This window comes from Globicephala melas, chromosome 16 (assembly GCF_963455315.2).
Source record: "Globicephala melas chromosome 16, mGloMel1.2, whole genome shotgun sequence".
NCBI lineage: Eukaryota > Metazoa > Chordata > Mammalia > Artiodactyla > Delphinidae > Globicephala > Globicephala melas.
Window position 1 is genome coordinate 24,319,634 of NC_083329.1, and position 22,623 is coordinate 24,342,256.

The window sequence follows — 22,623 nt, forward strand, 5'->3', positions numbered from 1 at the left end:
GAGAGCACTTGGTAAAATAAAAGCATGTTATTATTCATATTAGCGAACCGATATATTATCCGATATATCCTGTCCCCTTCAGAGCCCATAGTCACAGGCCTCGAGGTTGTTCTGCAAGTAGAGATCTAAGAAACCTCGAAAGGCTTTTGGATCAATGAAGAGGGATGATACTGCAGGATCTTTCATCATGGCTTCCATCCAGAGCTTAAGATTTGGAGTGTGGTTTACATACCTGTGGGAGATGGAAAGAATGAAGGTGTGAGCAAGGCTAAGTAGGAAGGCATTGCAAATTCTCCTATATATCATTATTACCACTCTGCAGTTTCATATTGTTTTCCTCTAACTTTTAAAAATAGTTCTTTAAAAATACTTATTTAAGATGCATGTAATCATTGAATATGAGATTTGGAAGATATTGTAGAGGTCCTTGTTTTGTGAAGAGGAATCTAAGACTAGAGTGAAGTGACTTGCTCAGTTAGCATGAGAACTTGTCCAAACGGAGGCTGATAGTTTTTTAAAATGAGAACATGAAAGACAACCAAGAATGTTATATATTTGTTATTCTATGGTTAGATTGTGACTAAAAGTAACCCTGAATAGCTCTAAGCTCGAAGAATTGGCAGTAAGCCAAGGTCGCTGCCAAACTTTGAAACACTGAGTTTGGAAAATAGTGTGGGACTCTTGATGGTAAATGGGAGGTAGAATTGGTCATACAATCCTTCCTGAAATCCTTATGAAAATGCACATCCTTATGGATTTTTAACCAGGAGGGAAGGAGTAATTACTTTTAAAACATTTTACTACATGTCACAGAACTCCCCCCACTACCGGCCCCAAGGATGAAAAATGGTGAGTGTAGGTATAGGACATGCCCTGGCACGTCCAAGTCTCCTTCTGTGTGCTTGCTCCCATTCATGCCAGTTGAGTGAGATATGTTAATTTTTGTTCATAAAAAAAGGTTAGTATATACTATTTCAGTTATCATTATCCTAAATTAAGCACAAAATATTCAAATATCTTACTCATTTAACTCCAGGGCTACCAGCCATTCAAACCAGGGCCAGATGAGGTAATCAATCATAGAAAGAGAACTGCCACCAAAGAAGGTTGTCTTCTTATTAGTCAGAACCTGAACATTAAACAGCATAAGAGTACTTGTTATTTGTGCATCTGGTAAGATTCATCAAAAGAAATGATGAAGGCAAGAGTTAAGAAAGTGAGAGCAGCAGGTTTAACCCTGACATATTCAAGTTGGCTTTTTGTCTGATTAGTTTAAGCTTTAGAATCTCTTGGTTTGGGATGAAGCAAAACGGTCAATAAAATAAACTGGAAAATGGAGAAAAAACAAGCTACAGAGTGCATGATCTTTGTAATAGATATATCCAACAAAGGACTGGTATTCAGAATATAGAAAGAACTCCTGGGAATCAAAAAGAAAAAAGGCAGAAAACCCATCAGAAAACTGGGCAAGACTTGGACTTCACAAAAGAGGAGGTCAAAATGGCCAATAACGATTTGAAAAGGTGCTCAACTACATTAGTCATCAGGGAAATGCAAATTAAAACCAAAATGTCATACCACTTCACATCCATCAGAATGGCTAAAATGAACAAGACAAACTTAGTAAGGGTGTGGATCTACTGCTGATAGGAATGTATCAATAATTTGGTACAACCGTGTTTTAACAGTATCTACTAAAGCTGAGTTCATGCATACTGTATAACCCAGTAATTATATTCCTTGGAAATGTGAACATATGTTCACCAAAAGATAGGTATAAGAATGTTCACTGAAGCACTATTTGTTACATCCCCAAAGTGGAAATGTTTACTGTCTATCAGGACTAAAATGGATAAATTGTACAGGAGTCATACACAGGGTGAAGGGTGGTGGTGAAGTGGTTTAAGAATCCACCTGCCAATGCAGGGGACACGGGTTCAAGCCCTGGTCCGGGAAGGGAAGATCCCACATGTCACGGAGCAACTAAGTCCGTGTGCCACAACTACTGAGCCTGTGCTCTAGAGCCCACGAGCCACAACTACTGAGCCCGCGTGCCTAGAGCCCGTGCTCCGCAACAAGAGAAACCACTGCAATGAGAAGCCCGCACACCGCAATGAAGAGTAGCCCCTGCTCGCTGCAACTAGAGAAAGCCCGTGCACAGCAGCAGAGACCTGACTCAGCCAAAAACAAATAAATTTATATATATAAAAAATATATATGTTCAAGGACTGAAAACAAGCATGGAAAAATAACAGGTGAAAAACTGGCAATGTGGGTGAAATTTTTCCGTGATATTTTCATGTCAGTGTGATAAAATGTTTTAAAAGCAAGCCCATGACAAACCATTTTTAGGTGTTTTGGTTTGTATCTTAAACACAACAGCTTACAGCTGCTATCTGTTGTAAACTAAAATTTCCTATTTGGTATTATTGCTAATTAAAGTGATTTTGGAAATGGGAGTATGAAGAAAAGAGTAGAAGGTGACAGCAGATACAATGTATCACTTCAATAAAAATCAAGGAGAAGGGATTAATTACCTCCTCTAGCTTGCTGAATTCTTTATGCAATTCTTCTTTCAGGCCAGAGCAGTCTTCCTTATTTTGCCTTCTAAGAAAGCTTAATAACAAAGGTGGTACCTAGACAGAGAGTAATTTCTTAGTTTATCAGTGTGACGCTAACTATACCAGCCCCCTCATATGAAAGCGCCATAGAACCCTCATAGACCCAGTGTCAGGATGTTCTAGAAACTTCAAAAGTACACCAATTCCTTTGCTCACAGAGGTCGGGTACTGATCTTAAAAACAGTTTTGTGGCCTTAGATGCTGTACTGGTCAGGATTTTATAAGCTGCAAATAAGAGAAGCCGATTGGTGAGCTTGGGTCAAAAATGTCCTAAAAGGACACTGAGTGGCTCACAGAATTGTTGAGAGGCTGAACAAACAGGTCTGGAACATTTCAGAATCATGCTGGGAACTGACCTGATGGGAGGCACCCACTGCCACCAGTGAACCGAGCACTAGATGCTACAGTCTGTGCCGCTGCCAGAAGTTGGACTCTGAGGTAACCAATGCCACTCTGGAATTCAACCTGGCAACCACCGCAGCTCCTGAAAGCCAGGAGCTCTGCCACCAGCCACCCTCATCAGTAGAACCAGTGCCCCACACCAAGCCTGTTTCCCCACATAGCTCATTTCTGAATTGAACCCTAACGTGTGTGTCTAAGAGGAAGAGTCTAGGTCCAGACCTTGGCCCCAGCTGCAAAGGGAGCTGGGAAGGGGATTTTCCTGATTTCTATCTTGGGGAGGGCATGAGAAGACAGTTCAAAGTGGTTGATGACCTGAAGACTTGACAGGTGTCCTGTCAGATGCTTTGATACTTGTGGTGGAAGTGTTTGTGTTTTAATGCTCGGTCTTTGGTATTGTCTCACTGCAAGAGACAAAATCCACTCGTCCAGTGGAAGTAAAAAGGCACTTTTAAAAATACAGGAGAATGTCCTGGAAGCCCATCCATCCCAGGGTACAGCTTGCCATCACTGGAACTGAAGGTGTGCAGGCAGCCCTTCCTTCCACGTTTCTATCTGGGCCTGCCTGGTCTTTCATCTCTGCTTCTCCTTAAATGTCTGCTCCTTGTTATTTTCCAAATGTCAAACCCCTTTGCAATGCTCTTAATTTCTGATTCTTTAAAAATTCTTTTTTTGTGTGACTTTGATTTGCCGTCTCCAATGATATACACATACACCTCTAAAACCTCAACATTTATTGTCTTAGTCTCTGTGTCTCATTTCCAAGTTCCCAGGAGAGAAGATGATTTGGCTGTGGATGCAGGTGGGGGCATTTTTGGTTTGCTGAACTGGGGCCAGGAGGGTGGTGTCATAATAGTGCTTAAGGCCACCTCTTCCCTGAGTGTGAGGGAAGTAATGGTGGGCATCTCCAGCTGTTAGCTCATTTTCTTTCTGGACAGTACAATGAATCTCGTTACTATTTTTAAAAATTCTCCAGCATCTTTCTTGTAAATGCCATATTCCCTGTCCATCATCTTTGATGGCAACCATCTCTAGTATTCTTTCACTCTCGTTCTGCTAAGCCAGACAACTCCCTCTTCCTTCCCCATTGACTTCCCTTTGCAATGTCTCCTTTAAGAAAATATTCTCCTACAAGTCTCACCTTCTGGATATTTCTCTAACCATTTCTTTCCCTAGAGATACGATGTTTCTTACTGTGCTGAGATATATCCTGACAAAAGTAACAGAATTATAGAGATATAACCTGACCATGCTATTCGCATTGTCTACTGTTGGTCATTTCTGTGTTAATACTAATTGTTTGAACTCACGCAAATGTTTAACTTTGATGCTAATTAAGACACAGACAGTTCTCCTATAGGAATGCCATTTACTTAGTCCACAAGGAGCTATTGCCAACACACAGAAGATGCTCACAACTAGACAATGTGGCTAGAACAACAAGAGGTAACATTGAGTATCTGCCATCTGTTGGACTCTAGGTGTTTTATATTAACTGATTTTTATCAATGGGATGGGATCAATTACTATACTCATTTTACACATGAGCTGAGGCACAGAGGTAAACTAATAAGCAACTAGCTCACCGTCACATAACTAGGAAGGGCTGGTCGCAAGCCTAGGCAGTGGGCCAACAGTGATGGAGACACGGCCCTCACCCTCAAGGAGCTCACAGCCCTGGTACAACACACAGGCAAGAAGGTGGCAGTCCCCACAGGGGAAAGTTAGCACACGTGGGCACACAGAGCTGGGCACTAACCCAGCCCGGACAAGCTTCTAGAAGACAAAGGTATCTGAGCAAAGGCTGTTGTCCCTTGGTTCCTTGAAGGATTGGTTCCAGGGCCCCCAGCAGATACCAAAATCCACTGATACACAAGTCCTTTATAAAACGGCATAGTATAGTGGGCCCTCAGCATCCTCACGTTCTGCACATACAGGAGCGCAGACTGTACAGGAAAGAGGACTTGGAGACAACCAGGCAAAGTGAGAAGGGGGAAGAGTCTTCCAGCAAGAGTTGAGAAGAAGGTGGCAAGTTTGGGAAAAATAAAAACATTCAGCATGACAGGAATATAAAGTGTTAGGAGAAGAGTGGAGAGGTGTAACTTTGGGAAGTAAAAAGGATCTGGACCATGAAAGGGCTCGTAGGACATGTCCAAGCGGACAAGAGCATAATCCTGTTTGTCTTCCCCACCCAAATCACTGAACCATCAGTGACAGCAGTGATTTAGCTTAAAAAACAAAGGTGTTATATAGGAGCTGAAATTTCTTGAACACACACCTTAGAAAACAACTCAAAGACCATCTTTTGGCAAGCTTTCTCATAGGGGTCATCTGGCAACAGCTTCTTTCCTGGATATGCTTCATCCAGGTACTCACAAGTGATGGCAGATTCGTAGATCACTTGACCCTGACTGTTTTCCAGAACTGGCACCAGGCCGAAGGGATTCTTCTTGAAGAACCACTCAGGCTTATTTTTTAGGTTGATGTTAATGACTTCATGCCTGAAAAACACATAGAAGACAATGAAGAGAGTAACATTTTTCTTGTACTCCTGAATAAAGCCTCATTGGTCTTATCATCCACTTAGCTGGTCAGACCCGAAATTTCGGAGTCAGCTTGGCCTTGATTCCTTCCCCCTGCCACCTCTTCCTCAAATCAAATGGATCAGCAAGACCTGTCAGCTAGACCTTCAAATCACGTTCTGGATTCATCCACTTCTCAGCTTTAACACTGCCACCTCATCTAAGAGGTCATCTGCCACCTGGACCTCTACAATAGTCCCACCAGCCCCTCTGCCTCCACTGTAACCTCCCTACGGTCCATTCTCCACACACAAAAGTAAATTGGATGAGGCCACCCTCCTGCTTACTTACAACCCCTCGCTTGCTCCTCATTGCAATGAGGATAAACTCTATACCCCTTGATGTGGCCCCTGCTTACTTGTCACATCTGCTTCCTATGACTTTTCCTTTGGTCATTATGATCTGGCCACACTGGCCTTTTTTTTTTTTTTTTTTTTGCAGTACGCGGGCCTCTCACTGCTGTGGCCTCTCCCGTTGCGGAGCACAGGTTCCGGATGCTCAGGCTCAGCGGCCATGGCTCACGGGCCTAGCCACTCCGCGGCACGCGGGATCTTCCCAGACCGGGGCACGAAGCCGTGTCCCCTGCATCGGCAGGCGGACTCTCAACCACTGCGCCACCAGGGAAACCCCACACCGGCCTTTTTTATATTTCTTGAATTACTTTCTTCATTGTACTGATAATATGTAACTGAAATTACCTTGCTTACTTAATTACGTTTGTTATGTCACCTCCCTAGAATGTAAGCTCCATGAAAGCAGGGATCTTGGGTGTCTTGGTCATATTCATAAACCAACATGTAAATCAGCAAAGTTATAAGTAGATTTAAATGCTATGAAGAAATATAAACATTTTCAGATAGGTATTCAGTATACATTTGTTGAATAAATAAGTGGAAATGCTTCAAGATTGTCAATTAGATACTCCATTTGGGACTAAGAAGTATCTTAATTGTAAAAATATATGAGCCAACTAATTGAGTTTCTCCACACCCCACCACTCCATTGTATGAGAATCAACATGATAAAATTCAATTCTTTTTGCTAATTTTAATAGAAAGTTCCTCACTTTTTTCAAGAATATTAGGGAACCCAAAAAATCCATCCACGAAATAAACTTTTCGATTAAATCTCCATGCCTTGATACTTTTTTAAAATGTTACATGGGTAAATCACACTAAGTGTGAAAAACAGGTGAAGTCCAGGCTATACTAAGATTGTTTTTAGAACTAACTTGTATCTTGCCTAAGAGATTTTAGGGGAAATAAGAGAAAAGAAAGTTTCATATTAATTGTTAAAGCCAGGTCCATATCATTGTCAAAACTGGATGAGTGTTCAATAGAACAGATTAGCTACTCAAAAATAATATACCCAGCACCTTTTGTTTCCTATTTCCTCATCCACCTCAGCAGCTAGCTACAACAGCATTATCTTGAGGATTTAAATATGCAATCCCTCCCCCCATGGAAACAAAGGAACAGCCAGATTGAACACTGGCATCTGTGTGTATGTACGAAAATGTTCGTGTCCTGTCAGATTACCGGACACTTCAGATACAAGCCACTGCAAGAAAAATGACGTTCCCTGCTAAGGAATTATCAACATTTCTGAAATTTTATAGTATGAAAAGAAAAGGTAAATCCTGGGCTTTTGTCATAAAGAAAGTTCTCAGAACACACATGCATTTTGCTAACCTGGCATGGTGAGCCAACAAGGCAACATATCTGCTGCAACAAGTTGGAAGATGCACCTTTTAGAGAAAACCATGCTTTAGTAAATTCTGTCATGTGGTAAAATCTAGTACCTCTCTAATCAAAGCCTTCTGGGACTCAAAACTGATCCATAAACACAGCAGACCTCTGTTGTTCGCACTGCCTGGCAGCTGTTACACCCTTCACCCTCCATACACACACTTTTATGTAAAATCACTGCAATTTTCCTTTGGGAAACTGTCCCAATAAGATATGGTTGTTTTCAACCCAGAGTTCCAGAAGGGCACTAACCCAGGACTTTGTGGCCCCAGATCCAGCTGTTTCTTGCTCCTGGACTTTTCAATTGTATGAGCACAAGATATGTCTTTTTTCAATCCAACTGAAATGGGTATCTCTTAAATGCAATAAAAGAATCCTGACTAATACAGTAAACATTACAAGAGTTGGATAAAATAATGTTTTGATAAATGTTACTGTTGAATATTTTGCTATGTGTTCACAATCTGTTTCATCCAAAATAAGATGCAAATCCTACTGAAGTGATGACTAATTCAAAGATAATTTGTTTTTTTTCTTTAGAATATATCTTACTTATTTTTTTAGAGAAAAGAATTGCCTGCTTAATTCTCCCCCAAGAAGACTAAAATTAGTTTACAAATTCTAAGCACATACATGGAAAATTTCTTTGTCATGGGGGCTTTGTTTTAAACTTCCACACTACAGGTATCTAATGTCTGTTCAACAGATTCCAAAGGTCATTGGAAGGGAGGCGGTTCAATGGCTATTCAGCTCAGGGAAAAGCCAATGACTTGCATATTTCCTGTGGATAACCCATATGTCAATCACATTAATACTTTCAGTGAGGCTTCCCAAAAGTCTGAATTTTTAGACATAAACACTTTATTTCACTCAACCAACAACCCAATCTATAGGAATATTCACAGTACAGTTAACTCAGCACTCTGTCCAGCAGAGGGTCAACGTCTGGACTCTTCAAGGGGGCAAATTACCGACTATTCAGGAAGGGACTATAGTCTCAGAATAACAGCAAACAATATAAACAGCACATGAAAGAAGCGGGGTGATAGAGAAGGAAGTACCGCAGAAATCAGGGGTCTGCCAGAGCTAAAAGAGCTGCCTGTGATTACCATTCGAGGGATCTCTGCATGCCACTAACTTTACTGGAGCCTCAGCTTTTCTGATCCATAAAATGGTTAATCTAAACGGGGTGTCCTAGACTGGTGGTGTCTGTGGCATTCCTCCCGCCCCCCGAGGATAGGGTTCATAACTTTCTCTGTCCCCCCCCTCCCCCCCAAAAAAAGGCTGATGTATTTTGTAGTAAAGGAAGCTGCGGAGACCCTATCGAAGATTTCCGCCCGCTCTTCCCGCAGCTGTTGGTTCCTGGCTGGCTCCGGGAGCGGCCCGCGCCTTGATCCTCACCCAATTCCCTTGGCCTTCAGGACCAGGCGCGTCCTCTTGGCGAACGGGCAGAACCTCATGCTGTAGACGCGAATCAGGCCCTCGGGGACCTGCCCCGGGGGCGCGCTTCCTGCGGGGAGAAGCGGAGACGGTTACAGCCCCAACAGCAGCGGGAACTCTCAGCCTCCCGCCGCCCCCCCCCCCGGGCCTGGTCAGTTTCTCGCGGGTGGAAGACCTCCTGCGTGGCTCCGCTCCGGAGCAGCCCAGCCCCCAGGCCCTGGCCCCGACACGCGTCTGAGGGTCGCCGCGAATCGCGGCAGGCAGGCCTCACCCTTCCCCAGGCTCCTGGCTGACCCTCCGGACATCTCGGCGCAGCACAGGCCCGGCTCGCGCCCGCTCTTGCAGGCGATTCCGAAGGTCGGTCGCCCCGCCCTTCCTCCCTCCCTCCCTCCCCGTCTCTCCCAGAAGTGCCAGCAACCCGCGCGCAGAAGGCTTCCTGGGCGATCCGACCCCGCGCCCAGGCTGGCTTCCCCACTCTCCGCGAGAAGGAACGCGCCGCCGCAGCCTCCCGCGCGCCTTGTGGGAGATCGTAGCTAGACGCCCACCCCGTAAGCCCCGACCCAGGGCCGGCCTTCCCGGTTTGCTGGGGCAAAGCTTCAAACACCGCAGATGGCGGTCGCACCAAAGTTCAGCCTGCTGGCCAAGAGGTGCTCCCATGACGAGCCAGCCCAGCCGTACAGCGTTGAGGCATTGGGAGCAGGCTTGGTGGCCCTAAGTCACCCAGAGATAATGAGGGCGTGGAGGGCTCCCCGCGGTGCCAGAGGGGGACCCTGGCCCGGCTCAGCATCTCGAGCGAGTGCGGAAGTGCGGCGGCCCTCAGATCCTCACCGCCCCCCAGTGGCCCGGGCGCAGAAGAGGGGGGGCACCACTCGCCTTCCCCCACCCCGTCCCTGTGTGTGGCTTTGTTCGTTTTGTTTTTGTTTTTGTTTTTTCTTTTACGTGTGGGTTTTTTCTTGGAGCTGTTTCATAGGAATTCGTGTAGTAAAGACTTGGTGTTCTCTTGGTGCAATGGAAAAAAAAAATGCACAAATGAAGCTCAAAATCCTCAGAGCCTTTCCCTGACCCCGACGGATGGTGGTCTCCAGCTTGCCGGCACGTGGGCCCACACCGGATCCAGACCCTGACCTCCCACACCCCGTGCCCTGGCAGCAGGGACCCATGCCCAGGCCCAAGTCACGTGGCTCCGACTTGGTTGCAGCTCTCCCTCTACCCAAAGGCTGCCCTTACCTCAGAGCCTGTGGCCCCCGGGGCCAGTGCTTGCTCAAGGTTCCAGAACGTGCTCTCCTAAGGTTCCTTTCCATAGCCCAGGGCCAGGTCGCCCAGCCACCTGGAGAGCCATTTCCTTTTCCTGTCTGTACTAACTTAATATGACTACTGGGGAGGGTCACTGTCTCTACTGTCACCCTTAGGACACATCCTTTTAATTTTAACCCAAAGGAAACAGCACAAACCTGGATATTACTAATCTCAGAATGATGATGCAGCTTTCAAAAATCTATTAAATACGGGGATTTTGAAGCCCTAGTAGGGGCACATGCTTAGAGTCAGGCAGGTGGGTTAGTGAATTTAGTCTGCAGGTCTATGAAAAATGTCTGGCCAGATCATTCACTCCATCAGCCCCCTCAATCAGGAAAGAGGGGGTTCCAGGGCACACAGAGCAGATACTGTGTGTATCTGAAAAGAGTAGTCAATGTCTTACTTGTCGCATAGATTTCCAAGCTGGTACCTCCTGTGCTGTTTATTTGGGGAGGAAGGAGCAGGGAGTGTTTTTATTTTGCTTAGCTCTATTTTTGGAGCTGCAGAGTGAGGTGATAAGCATGCCCATCCTGGAGGCTTCCTGCCTGAGTTTGATCCTGACTCCATGCCTGTATTAGTTTGCTAGGGCTGCCATTAACAAAATACCACAAACTGAGTGACTTAAACGCTGGAAATTTATTCTCACAGTTCTGGAGGCTGTAAGTCCCAGATCAAGGTTGCACAAGCCTCAGGGTTGTTTCCTTCTGAAGACTGTGAGGGAGAATCGGTTCTGTGCCTCTCCTCTAGCTTCTGGTGGTTAGGTGGCAATCTGGTGCTCCATGGAGTGTAGAAGTATCAACAAATAGCGGCCTTCATCTTCACATGCCCTTCTCCTTGGGTGCATGTCTGTGTCCAAATTTCCCCTCTTTATAAAGACACCGGTCATATTGGATTATGGGCCCATCCTACTCCAGTATGACCGCCTCTTAATTTAACTAATTACAACTGCAATGAACCTTTTTCCAAATAAGATCACATTCTGATGTACTGAGGGTTAGGGCTTTAACATACGAATTTATGAATTCATAATTTAACTTATGAATTTATTATGAAACCATATGAATTATAATAACCCCTTATTAACCATGTGAATGTGGGCACGTTCCCTCTGTGTTTCCCTCTTGGTGCAATGGAAAAAAGAAGAACATTTTACAGTTCCCTCTTCTGTAAAATGTGGTGGTAGAAACTTAATGCCTCTCTTATAGAGTTTGAAGAAACATTAAATTAGTTAATAAATAAGAAATGCTTAGTTCTTGGCACAGAATGAATGTTAAATAAATGTTTGTTATTATTAGATACTAAACAAAAAAATTAGACCACATTTTTGCTAAAACACGAGTCTTACTTAACTCTTTTTTAGAAAATTAACTGTTTAGAAGGCCTTTAGTACATTAATGATATGCAAATTAACCCTGTGAATTTAAACATAGCAAGGCAAAACCTCTGATTGGCCAAACTAGTGATTCCAGGTGTAGGGATTATTTGAGAACTTTTATTTGGAATGGCTCGTCCCCTAATTAGTATGAATAATGCAACATTTTGTTGTAATGATTAGAAAGATCCAGCTAATCAATAAAGTAAAATGTTAATTCCTCAAAGAAAGAAGTTGAAACTCACTCCCTCTTGTGAGAGCACCGGAATCACAACTAACTGCTAAACAGTCATCAGCAGGAAGACACTGGAACTCACCAAGAAAGATACCCCACATCCAAAGACAAAGGAGAAGCCACGATGAGATGGTAGGAGGGGCGCAATCACAGTAAAATCAAATCCCATAACTGATGGGTGGGTGACTCACAGACTGGAGAACACTTATAGCACAGAAGTCCACCCACTAGAGTGAAGGTTCTGAGCCCCACGTCAGGTTTCCCAACCTGGGGGTCTGGCAACAGGAGGAGCAATTCCCAGACTTTCAAGGTTAGCGGGATTTGACTGCAGGACTACAACAGGTCTAGGGGAAACAGAAACTCCGCTCTTGGAGGGCACACACAAAGTAGTGTGTGCAACAAGACCCAGGGGGAAGGAGCAGTGACGCCATAGGAGACTGAACCAGACCTACCTGCTAGTGTTGCAGGGTCTCCTGCAGAGGCAGGGGGCAACTGTGGCTCACCGAGGGGACAAGGACACTGGCAGCAGAAGTTCTGGGAAGTACTCCTTGTTTTGAACCCTCCCAGAGTCCGCCATTAGCCCCACCAAAGGGCCTGTAGGCGCCAGTGCTGGGTCGCCTCAGGCCAAACAACCAACAGGGAGAGAACTCAGCCCCACCCATCAGCAGACAAGTGGATTAAAGTTTTACTGAGCTCTGCCCACCAGAGCAACAGCCAGCTCTACCCACCACCAGTCCCTCCCATCAGGAAGCTTGCACAAGCCTCTTAGATAGCCTCATCCACCAGAGGGCAGACAGCAGAAGCAAGAACTACAATCCTGCAGCCTGTGGAATGAAAACCACATTTACAGACACAGAAAAAATGAAAAGGCAGAGGACTTTGTACCAGATGAAGGAACAAGATAAAACTCCAGAAAACAACTAAATGAAGTGAAGATAGGCAACCTTCCAGAAAAAGAATTCAAAACAATGATAGTGAAGATGATCCAGGAGCTCAGAAAAAGAATGGAGGCAAAGATTGAGAAGATGTAAGAAATGTTTAACCAAGACCTAGAAAAATTAAAGAACAAACAGAGATAAACAATACAATAACTGAAATGAAAAATACACTAGAAGGAATCAATAGCAGAATAACTGAGGCAGAAGAACGGATAAGTGACCTGGAAGACAGAATGGTGGAATTCACTGCCACAGAACAGAATGAAGAAAAAAGAATGAAAAGAAATGAAGACAACCTAAGAGACCTCTAGGACAATATTAAATGCACCAACATTCACATTATAGGGGTCCCAGAAGGAGAAGAGAGAGAGAAAGGACCCGAGAAAATATTTGAAGAGATTATAGTCGAAAACTTCCCTAACATGGGAAAGGAAATAGCCACCCAAGTCCAGGAAGTGCAAAGAGCCCCAGGCAGGATAAACCCAAGGAGAAACACACTGAGACACATAGTAATCAAATTGACAAAAATTAAAGACAAGGAAAAATTATTGGGACTTCCCTGGTGGTGCAGTGGTTGAGAATCTGCCTGCCAATGCAGGGGACATGGGTTCAAGCCCTGGTCTGGGAAGATCTGACATGCACAGAGGAACTAAGCCCGTGTGCCACAACTAGAGCCTGCGCTCTAGAGCCTGCGAGCCACAACTACTGAGCCTGCATGCCACAACTACCAAAGCCCGCGTGCCTACAGCCCAAGCTCTGCAACAAGAGAAACGACTGCAATGAGAAGCCTGCGCACTGCAATGAAGAGTAGCCCCTGCTCACCCCAACTAGAGAAAGCCTGTGCACAGCAATGAAGACCCAACAAGGAAGACACAAGGCAGCCAAAAATAAATATAAATAAATTTATAAAAAAAGAAAAATTATTAAAAGCAACAAGGGAAAAATGACAAATAACATACGTGGGAATTCCCATAAGGTTAACAGCTAATTTCTCAGCAGAAACTCTAGAAGCCAGAAGGGAGTGGCATGATATATTTAAAGTGATGAAAGGAAGAGTCTAGAATCAAGATTACTCTACCCAGCAAGCATCTCATTCAGATTCAATGGAGAAATCAAAAGCTTTACAGACAAGCAAAAGCTAAGAGAATTCAGCACCACCAAACCAGCTCTACAACAAATGCTAAAGGAACTTCTCTAACTGGGAAACACAAGAGAAGAAAAGGACCTACAAAAACAAACCCCAAACAATTAAGAAAATGGTAATAGGAACATACATATCAATAATTACCTTAACTGTGAATGGATTAAGTGCTCCAACCAAAGGACACAGGCTCACTGAATGGATACAAATGGACCCAGCTATGTGCTGTCTATAAGAGACCCACTTCAGACCTAGGGACACATTCAGACTGAAAGTGAGGGGATGGAAAAAAGATATTCCATGCAAAAGGAGATCAAAAGAAAGCTGGATAAAATAGACTTTAAAATAAAGAATGTTATAAGAGACAAGGAAGGACACTACATAATGATCAAGGGATCAATCCAAGAAGAAGCTATCACAATTATAAATATATATGCACCCAACATAGGAGCACCTCAATACATAAGGCAAATGCTAACAGCTATAAAAGAGGAAATCAATAGTAATAATAATATAATAACAATAATAACCATAATAGTGGGGGACTTTAACACCTCACTTACACCAATGGACAGATCATCCAGACAGAAAATAAGGAAACACAAGCTTTAAATGACACAATAGACCAGATATATTTCATTGATATTTATAGGACATTCCATCCAAAAACAGCAGATTACACTTTCTTCTCAAGTGTGCACGGAACATTCTCCAGGATAGATCACATCTTAGGTCACAAATCAAGCCTCAGTGAATTTAAGAAAATTGAAATCATATCAAGCATCTTTTCTGACCACAGTGCTATGAGATTAGAAAGCAATTACAGGGAAAAAAACGTAAAAAATACAAACACATGGAGGCTAAACAATATGTTACTAAATAACCAAGAGATCACTGAAGAAATCAAAGAGGAAATCAAAAAATACCTAGAGACAAATGACAATGAAAACACGACAATCCATAACCTATGGGATGCAGCAAAAGCAGCTCTATGAGGGAAGTTTATAGCAATACAATCCTACCTCAAGAAACAAGAAAAATCTCAAATAAACAATCTAAACTTACACCTAAAGGAAGTAGAGAAAGAAGAACAAACAAAACCCAAAGTTAGCAGAAGGAAAGAAATCATAAAGATCAGAGCAGAAATAAATGAAATAGAAACTAATAGCAAAGATCAATAAAACTAAAAGATGGTTCTTTGAGAAGATAAACAAAATTGATAAACCTTTAGCCAGACTCATCAAGAAAAAGAGGGAGAGGACTCAAATCAATCAAATTAGAAATGAAAAAGGAGAAGTTACAACAGACATCGCAGAAATACAAAGCATCCTAAGAGACTACTACAAGTAACTCTATGCCAATCAAATGGACAACCTGGAAAAAATGGACATATTCTTAGAAAGGTACAACCTTCCAAGACTGAACCAGGAAGAAATAGAAAATATGAACAGACCAATCACAAGTAATGAAATTGAAACTGTGATTAAAAATCTTCCAACAAACAAAAGTCCAGGACCAGATGGCTTCACAGGTGAATTCTATCAAACATTTAGAGAAGAGAAAAGAACACAAAAGAACCTGAATAGCCAAAGCAATCTTGAGGGGAAAAAATGGAGCTGGAGGAATCAGACTCCCTGACTTCAGACTATACTACAAAGCTACAGTAATCAAGACAATATGGTACTGGCACAAAAACAGAAATATAGATCAATGGAGCAGGATTGAAAGCCCAGAGATAAACTCATGCACCTATGGTTACCTAATCTATGACAAAGGAGACAGGGATATACAATGGAGAAAAGACAGTCTCTTCAATAAGTGCTGCTGGGAAAACTGGACAGCTACATGTAAAAGAATGATATTAGAACACTCCCTAACACCATACACAAAAATAAACTCAAAATAGATTAAAGACCTAAATGTAAGACTGGACACTATCAAATTCTTAGAGGAAAACATAAGAAGAAAACTCTTTGACATAAATCACAGCAAGATCTTTTTTGACCCACTTCCTAGAGTAATGGAAATAAAAACAAAAATAAACAAATGGGACCTAGTGAAACTTAAAAGCTTTTGCACAGCCAAGGAAACTATAAACAAGACGAAAAGACAATGCTCAGAATGGGAGAAAATATTTGCAAATGAATCAAGGGACAAAGGATTAATCTCCAAAATATATAAACAGCTCATGCAGCTCAATATTAAAGAAACAAACAACCCAATCAAAAAATGGGCAGAAGACCTAAACAGACATTTCTCCAAAGAAGACACACAGATGGCCAAGAGGCACATGAAAAGCTGCTCAACATCACTAATTATTAGAGAAATGCAAATCAATGAGGTATCACCACACACTAGTTAGAATGAGCATCATCAGAAAATCTACAAACAACAAATGCTGAAGAGGGTGTGAAGAAAAGGGAACCCTCTTGCACTGTTGGTGGGAATGTAAATTGATACAGCCACTATGGTGAACAATATGAGGTTCCTTAAGAAACTAAAAGTAGAATTATCATATTACCCAGCAATCTCACTACTGGGCATATACCCTGAGAAAACCATAGTTCAAAACGACACATGCACCCCAATGTTCATTGCAGCACTATTTACAATAGCCAGGACATGGAAGCAACCTAAATGTCCATTGATAGACAAATGGATAAAGAAGATGTGGTACATATATACAATGGAATATTACTCAGCCATAAAAAGGAACGAAATTGGGTCATTTGTAGAGACATGGATGGACCTAGAGACTGTCATACAGAGTGAAGTAAGTCAGAAAGAGAAAAAGAAATATCGTATGTTAATGCCTATATGTGGAATCTAGAAAAATGGTATAGATGAACCAGTTTGCAAGGCAGAAGAAAGAAGTTGAAAGAAAATTTACTGTCCTAGGAAACTACAGCTCTGTAGTACTGCTCTGCATTACAGTGAACCATCTCCAAGGCCTTTGTGTTTGTGTGCATAAGATGTGAACATCTAGATACACACTGCTGTTAGCCACAGGTAAAAGGGCACAGTAGTTGTAGTTTTTGTAGCTGTAATTGTCAGTAATATTAACCTGAGGAAGCTAATCTGAACTGATTCTGCTGGTTAAAGATAAAGAGTTAGAGATCCTTGTGGTAAGAAATAGTTTTCTTCCTTCTAAGTATCACCTGTTTTTATTGCCCATATACACTTACTTGATAAGAACATTCTTCTGTGAATTTTCAGGAATGCAACTGGAATAATTTTATACTATCTAATATATAAGAAATTGATATTAATGAGGTGTTTTTATACATGCTCAGGTCATGTCAGGTTTCTTCCAGTAAAAACTTATAGCCACAGTACATGTTGTTTTTATGGAAAGCATTATTTCTTTGTCTCTAGTCTAAGGGAACACAGTACACAGACCCTAAAGGCAAAGGAAATTGAAAGGAAGTCAGATAAAAGGATATAAAATGGAAGGTACTGATGGATTTTAGTGCTTTTTAAAAAAATTTTTTTTTAATTTATTTACTTTTGGCTGCGTTAGGTCTTCATTGTTACATGCAGGCTTTCTTTAGTTGTGGTGAGTGAGGGTTGCTCTTCATCGCGGTGCATGAACTTATTGCAATGGCTTCTCATTGCGGAGCACAGGCTCTAGGCGTGTGGGCTTGAGTAGTTGTGGCACTCGGGCTTGAGTAGTTGTGGCTTGCAGGCTCTAGAGCGCAGGCTCAGTAGTTGTGGCACATGGGCTTAGTTGCTCCACAGCATGTGGGATCTTCCCGGACCAGGGCTCGAACCCGTGTCTCCTGCATTGGCGGGCAGATTCATAACAACTGCACTACCAGGGAAGCCCGATTTTAGTGCTTTAAAACTTTTACTTTTGTGAGAAGTTTCAATGGAGAATTTAATGCAGATGAGACTTGAAGCTTTTGAAGAGGATCTTAAGACTTGATGAGATTATTCAAACTCAAATTCTGAACATGTAATGATGGTAAACCACGGTCTTCAAAATTTTTTGTACTAAATGCTCTCCTAAAGTGTATTTTAAATGCTATTTGTGCCACAATGCAAATTGTCTCCTGTTTTTGCCCATGAATGGCCCTTGGAATTCTTTAAATGATGTCTGTGTTAGAGTCCATAGATACCAGTTCTGCAAAATTGCCCCAAGCAACCTCACAAGCCTCCACGGTGAAGCCCCTCTACCTCCAGGTACCACCCACAGGGATAAATACCTAACTTTTTGTTACACTGTAATGTATTTTATCATACTTCTTAAAAATAACCCTGTTTTCCCCTTTCATCAGCCGCTACAAAGTCTTCCTCTGACATTATCTTGTCTTTCACTAAGTACATGGTTTGTCAAACACATGTGACATAGTGCCACCCACAAATGCAGCAAGGGGTGCTCTGGCCATGGGTCCCCTGCTTTAAAGGACTCAGGCCTCTGTCATGGTAACAGCAGGTAATAGCACCCAACATTCTGCCAGCACCACTGCGACCGGAAAGATATACTGCTATGATTAACCCCTTTCTGGCTCCAGAGTTCTCAGCTTTTTTCTCTTGAATGCTGTGAGGTTTGTGCTTTGTGCCCCTACCGATATCAGTAAATCTTTCACAGTGAGAACTGGAACTCATTTTCCTTATTTATCTCTCCAGTCCATTCTCTGGGATAGTCTATCTTTCCCCTTCCCAACTAAGAAAGAAAGGCCACTCATCTTCCTCTGATCTGCATGGTGCAGAGGTCAGGGCACCTTCTCCTGAATATCAGCCACAGATATTTCCCAGAAACCCAGCTGGAGACCTCTGTTTTCATCTAAAACCCAGTTGGGATTTCATGGAGTAAGATAGCCACAAGATTGCTTTTTCAATTTGATTCTGTTCAGTTCCTCCTTTTCTCTAGCACAGGGCAAGTTCAGATTCCCAGAGTCATAGCTGATCGCAGCCAAGGTTAGTATTTGTTTCCCAGAGTCCACACTTCCTGCCCACCTTACATCCTCTATCTACCATTTACTCTGGGAGCAGCGGCAGGACTTGCCTCATCACATTCTTCTCCAGTGGTGGCTTTAAAATGCTCAAGTTGTAGTTAAAGGTATATTGTGTTTTGGGGGGTGGTGCATGGAGAGCTTGATGGAAATACAAATAAGCCAACTAGTGAGGGAGTAGCAACAGAAATTGCCCAGAGCTTAAGAAGCACTAGAGGAGAAAGCTTGACTGTTGTCCAAGACACTTCTCCCTGTGACTCAGCAATGTGGGATTTTGTCAGCCAGTTTTGTGTTTGGCACTCTCACTAAGCACTGCCTATGTTTGGCACTCGCATTTCAGCAAAGAAATGCTTCAAGGCAGAAACACAGAGCTCCACTCCTTCCTCATGCCACCTCAGCAAAGGACACAACCATCTCTGACTGTGATAATCAGACACCCAGGACCATCCTGGATTCTTCCTTCTCTCTTACCCCTCTTTATCAATCCATCAACAAAGTCTACAGGTTTTTACCTTTAAGATATTTGTAACACATGGACTCAACAGTGGCTTTCAACTGGGCGTGATTTTGTCCCCCAGGGGACATTTGACAATGTCCATAGATATTTTTGATTGTCACACCTGTGGAGGTGCTACTGGCAGGGATGCTGCTAAACATCCTGCAAGGCATGAGACCCACCCCCACCCCCATCCAGTCCCAAATGCCAGTAGTGCTCAGCCTGACAACCCTGCTTTGCTTCCCTTGTTGGGACCATGAAATCGACTCCTAGCAGATCTTCCTATTTCTATTCTCTCTACTCTCCTACACAATTGATAATCCTCCTGCAGCCAGAATGATCTTTTATAAACATAAATTGGATCATGTCATTCCTCTCTTTAAAACCATTTAATATATTTCTGTGGCTCTTAGGATAAAGACCAGAATTCTCAACTTGGCCTTTACCTGGTGCTGTGCTCCTTCTCCAGCCTTCAGTGTTTTCTACTGATCCCCCTCTGCTCCAATCACACTGCCCTTCCCAGTCCATGCCATCTGTTTTCCTGCCTCAATTCCTTTACAAAAACTGTTCTCTGCCCATTCCCCATCCTCTACCCACAGCAATCACTCCTCATCCTTGAAATCTCAGTGAAAACAGCATGTGCACACAGAAACCAGCTCTGACACTACCCATCCAACCAGGAGAGGACCACAACTTAAGCCCTATAATATCATGTTCCTTTTCTTCTTAATTCAATCTGTGATTCCTACATTTGTGTAATGGAGTGGATGTCTATCCCTCACTCCCTGGGCCCCACCAAGAAGGAAGTTCTTCTAAGTTCCATGAAGGAAGGAACTGTATCTGGTTTGCTCACTATTTTGTTCCAAGTAACTAGCACAATGCACAGTAATACTGGGTAAATATTTGTGAATGAAACGAAGAGAAGGTGGCAAGATGGGAAGGAGAGACCTATAGAAAGGAAGAGGAGAGGACTGGAGAGGGCGGAGGGCAGAAGGAAAGTAGGGGAGGGCAAGAGAGTGTATGAGAGGGAAGGGAAGAGGCAAGGAAAAACTGCTGACCTTTTGATCAGTTACTTCCAGAAGCTTTCTTCCTCCTTGAAATAGTTGAGGGTCCATTAGAATGTGTAATAAGTAATTAAAGGCTTGAAGCTCTAGATTTAGACTAGATCTGGCTTTAAGTCCCACTCAGTTTTGTAGCCTTGGACAAATTAATTCTCTTATCCTGTTTTCCTTTTCTATAAAATGGGGCTGATTGGGAGGTTTGAATATTAAATGAAATAATATCTGACCGCGCTTGGAAAGACGTCTGGCACGGTCACCACTCAATATTAAAGTCTGCTACTGATATTTATTAATTTTGTAATTATATGCCCTGTACTGGGCCACTCCAGCACCCACCTTGGGGCCAGTCCCTCGCTTCGCTCTCCGCTCTCCCATTGGTCAAGACCCGTCAGCACTTCCACCAATCCGCTTGGCTCGAGAGGGAGCGGCTGAAAGGACAGAGCCAATGGGCGCAGGGGTTGCGGTCTCCCGGATACGGTGTAAACAGTGGAGACCATCAACCCAGCAGCCAGCGGCCTTGGTGTAACCGTTGCAGACACTGGCCTGGGTCCGGCGTTTGCTAGCCACGGCCCGGCTGAGAGACACACGGCCCATGGCGCAAGGCCGGGAGCGAGATGAAGCCCACAACGTCGCCCTCGGCGCGTCCCTGTCTGTGAGGTGAGGCGTTCGCGGCCCCGCGACTGACTCGTCTAGTGGAAATTCTTCCCTCAGAACTGCATCCTCTCCCTATCCGCTTCCTCCCATCCCTGTAGATCTGCTTTCACGCAAATTCGACCTCTTTTCCTTCAACCGCCAACGCCTTCCTGCAGACTTCCTTTCTCTGTGTGTGACTTCTCTCCATTCCCCTCGTCCCCTTATTCAATGACCACATTTCCAGCTCTTTCCACGCCCCACCCCTCCGTCCCTCACTATGCTGTGACCCCAACCCCTCGCTGGCTTACCCAGTACTGCTCTCCTCCACTCTCCATTTCTGCCTCCTCTTTTTGGCTATATTACCTTCAGTGATCCGTTTTGCTTTCATATATGTTCCCCACTCCCCACCCCCATCCCAATGACAGCCCTCCTCCCACCCTAGTGGGCTTTGGTGATGTTCCCCGAAGTTAGGGCCATCAATCCCTTCCTTCTATCTCCTATCCACCGACTCTGGATTTGTTTGCACTTATACTGGCCTTTGAAAAGCATAAAGCGCTGCCCAGGTGTAAGCTGGTATTGCTCTCCTTCCACATTCTAGAGTGTTACCAGCCCTATGTTCACACAGCATCCTCCACCAGTCCTGGCTGTACTCTCCATTCCCATGAAGTTTCTCTCTAAACCAGTGTCTTTCTCTTGCCCTCTCCACCATCTTTAAGCATATCTTTACTATTTAAATAGAGGTAGACTCTCCTCCTCTTCTCAGTCTCTCTCTCTCCTTGGTCTAGCTTACACTCACCAAACAATCCTTACTTAAAAATATGTTACTTTTGTGTTCTAATCTTTTCATTCATGTTGACTTATTCCTTTTACTTGCTGCATTTATCTCTACATTTTAGATCTAAAATATGGCTACACATGCTCCATCTTTGTAAAGAAGCAATTTCCCTACTGGGCTCACAACCATAAAGTAGGCAGTCCTATTCAAAGTTGTTTTTTTAACGTTTATTTTAAAAATCAAAACTAATTTTAAAGGTAAGGACCAGGATGCACCCTGTTTTCAATTAGTACCAAGCTCTTTTCTCTCTCTGTTGTTTTTACTTTTTCTTTTCCGAGTATACAAGACCCCAGAAATCCTTCTGAGATTTTTTCGAGTTTGAACAGAGGTTGTGCTTCACTGGAAAAGCTCTCTGAAGAAGGTGCTTGAGACCTATGGAGCTTTAGGTGGCATTTAAGTTTCTGTAGTGCCTGGACTCAAACTGGTCTCACAGCAACCTTGTGTGTTTGGGCAGAAAGGGGGTGAAAAGAGAATAGATATGTTTCAAAAATTTTGATGATCTTTTGTTTAAAAAAGAAAGAAAGAAAAAGTATTTGAAATGTATTTTATTGATGTTGATGTATCTTTTCCCAAAGATGGGTGCAAGGATTCCCCAGGCAGAATGTTCATTTTGTCAACGACAGCACCATTTGCTACCCTTGTGGGAATTTCATAATATTTATTAATATTGAAACCAAGAAAAAGACTGTACTCCAGTGTATGCATGGAATCGTGGGTGTCGTGGCAACTAACGTTCCTCATGAGGTTGTGGCTTTTTCTGACCGGCGGCTGAGACCCCTCATCTACATATACAACTTTCCTGGATTAACCAGAAGGATCAGATTAAAAGGTATCTTAGACGCTTCCTCTGCCATGACTGAAGGATTTTGTT

General features: G+C 43.2%; 2 protein-coding genes across 5 annotated transcripts in view; one reads left to right on the forward strand and one right to left on the reverse strand.

The window, feature by feature from the left end:
* Positions 1 to 4: 4 nt before the first annotated feature.
* Positions 5 to 12,251, reverse strand: GSTO1 (glutathione S-transferase omega 1). Of its 4 annotated transcripts, none has more exons than XM_070043837.1 (6): positions 12,146 to 12,251; positions 8,752 to 8,860; positions 5,299 to 5,521; positions 2,538 to 2,636; positions 1,023 to 1,129; positions 5 to 232 (listed from the first exon to the last, which is right to left on the reverse strand). In XM_070043837.1, the coding sequence occupies exons 2-6, from the start codon at positions 8,808 to 8,810 to the stop codon at positions 79 to 81; spliced, it is 642 nt and encodes a 213-aa protein (XP_069899938.1). In that variant the 5' UTR covers positions 8,811 to 8,860; positions 12,146 to 12,251; the 3' UTR covers positions 5 to 78. The 4 variants fall into 4 exon arrangements, with proteins under 4 accessions (XP_069899938.1, XP_060142131.1, XP_060142132.1 ...); XM_060286148.2 differs by lacking the exon at positions 12,146 to 12,251 and adding an exon at positions 9,336 to 9,585; XM_060286149.2 differs by lacking the exon at positions 12,146 to 12,251 and adding an exon at positions 9,413 to 9,545.
* An 8,532-nt stretch (positions 12,252 to 20,783) lies between these two features.
* Positions 20,784 to 22,623, forward strand: part of CFAP43 (cilia and flagella associated protein 43) — a 100,268-nt gene continuing 98,428 nt past the window's right edge. The window contains exons 1-2 of the mRNA XM_030865545.2: positions 20,784 to 20,941; positions 22,328 to 22,581. Of these exons, the coding sequence (XP_030721405.2) occupies positions 20,877 to 20,941; positions 22,328 to 22,581 (319 nt within the window). The 5' untranslated portion in view covers positions 20,784 to 20,876. The remainder of the gene's footprint in view (positions 20,942 to 22,327; positions 22,582 to 22,623) is intronic.

What these genes read in the sequence shown, in the direction of transcription:
- GSTO1 (XM_060286148.2), bottom strand. Translation starts at nt 9,447, where the DNA reads ATGGGAGCACCTCTTGGCCAGCAGGCTGAACTTTGGTGCGACCGCCAT. An exon ending in CCTGGGTCGGGGCTTACGGG is followed by an intron (nt 8,861 to 9,335) that starts GTGGGCGTCTAG and finishes TTCTCCCCGCAG; the next exon opens with GAAGCGCGCCCCCGGGGCAG. An exon ending in CTGAAGGCCAAGGGAATTGG is followed by an intron (nt 5,522 to 8,751) that starts GTGAGGATCAAG and finishes TGTGTTTTTCAG; the next exon opens with GCATGAAGTCATTAACATCA.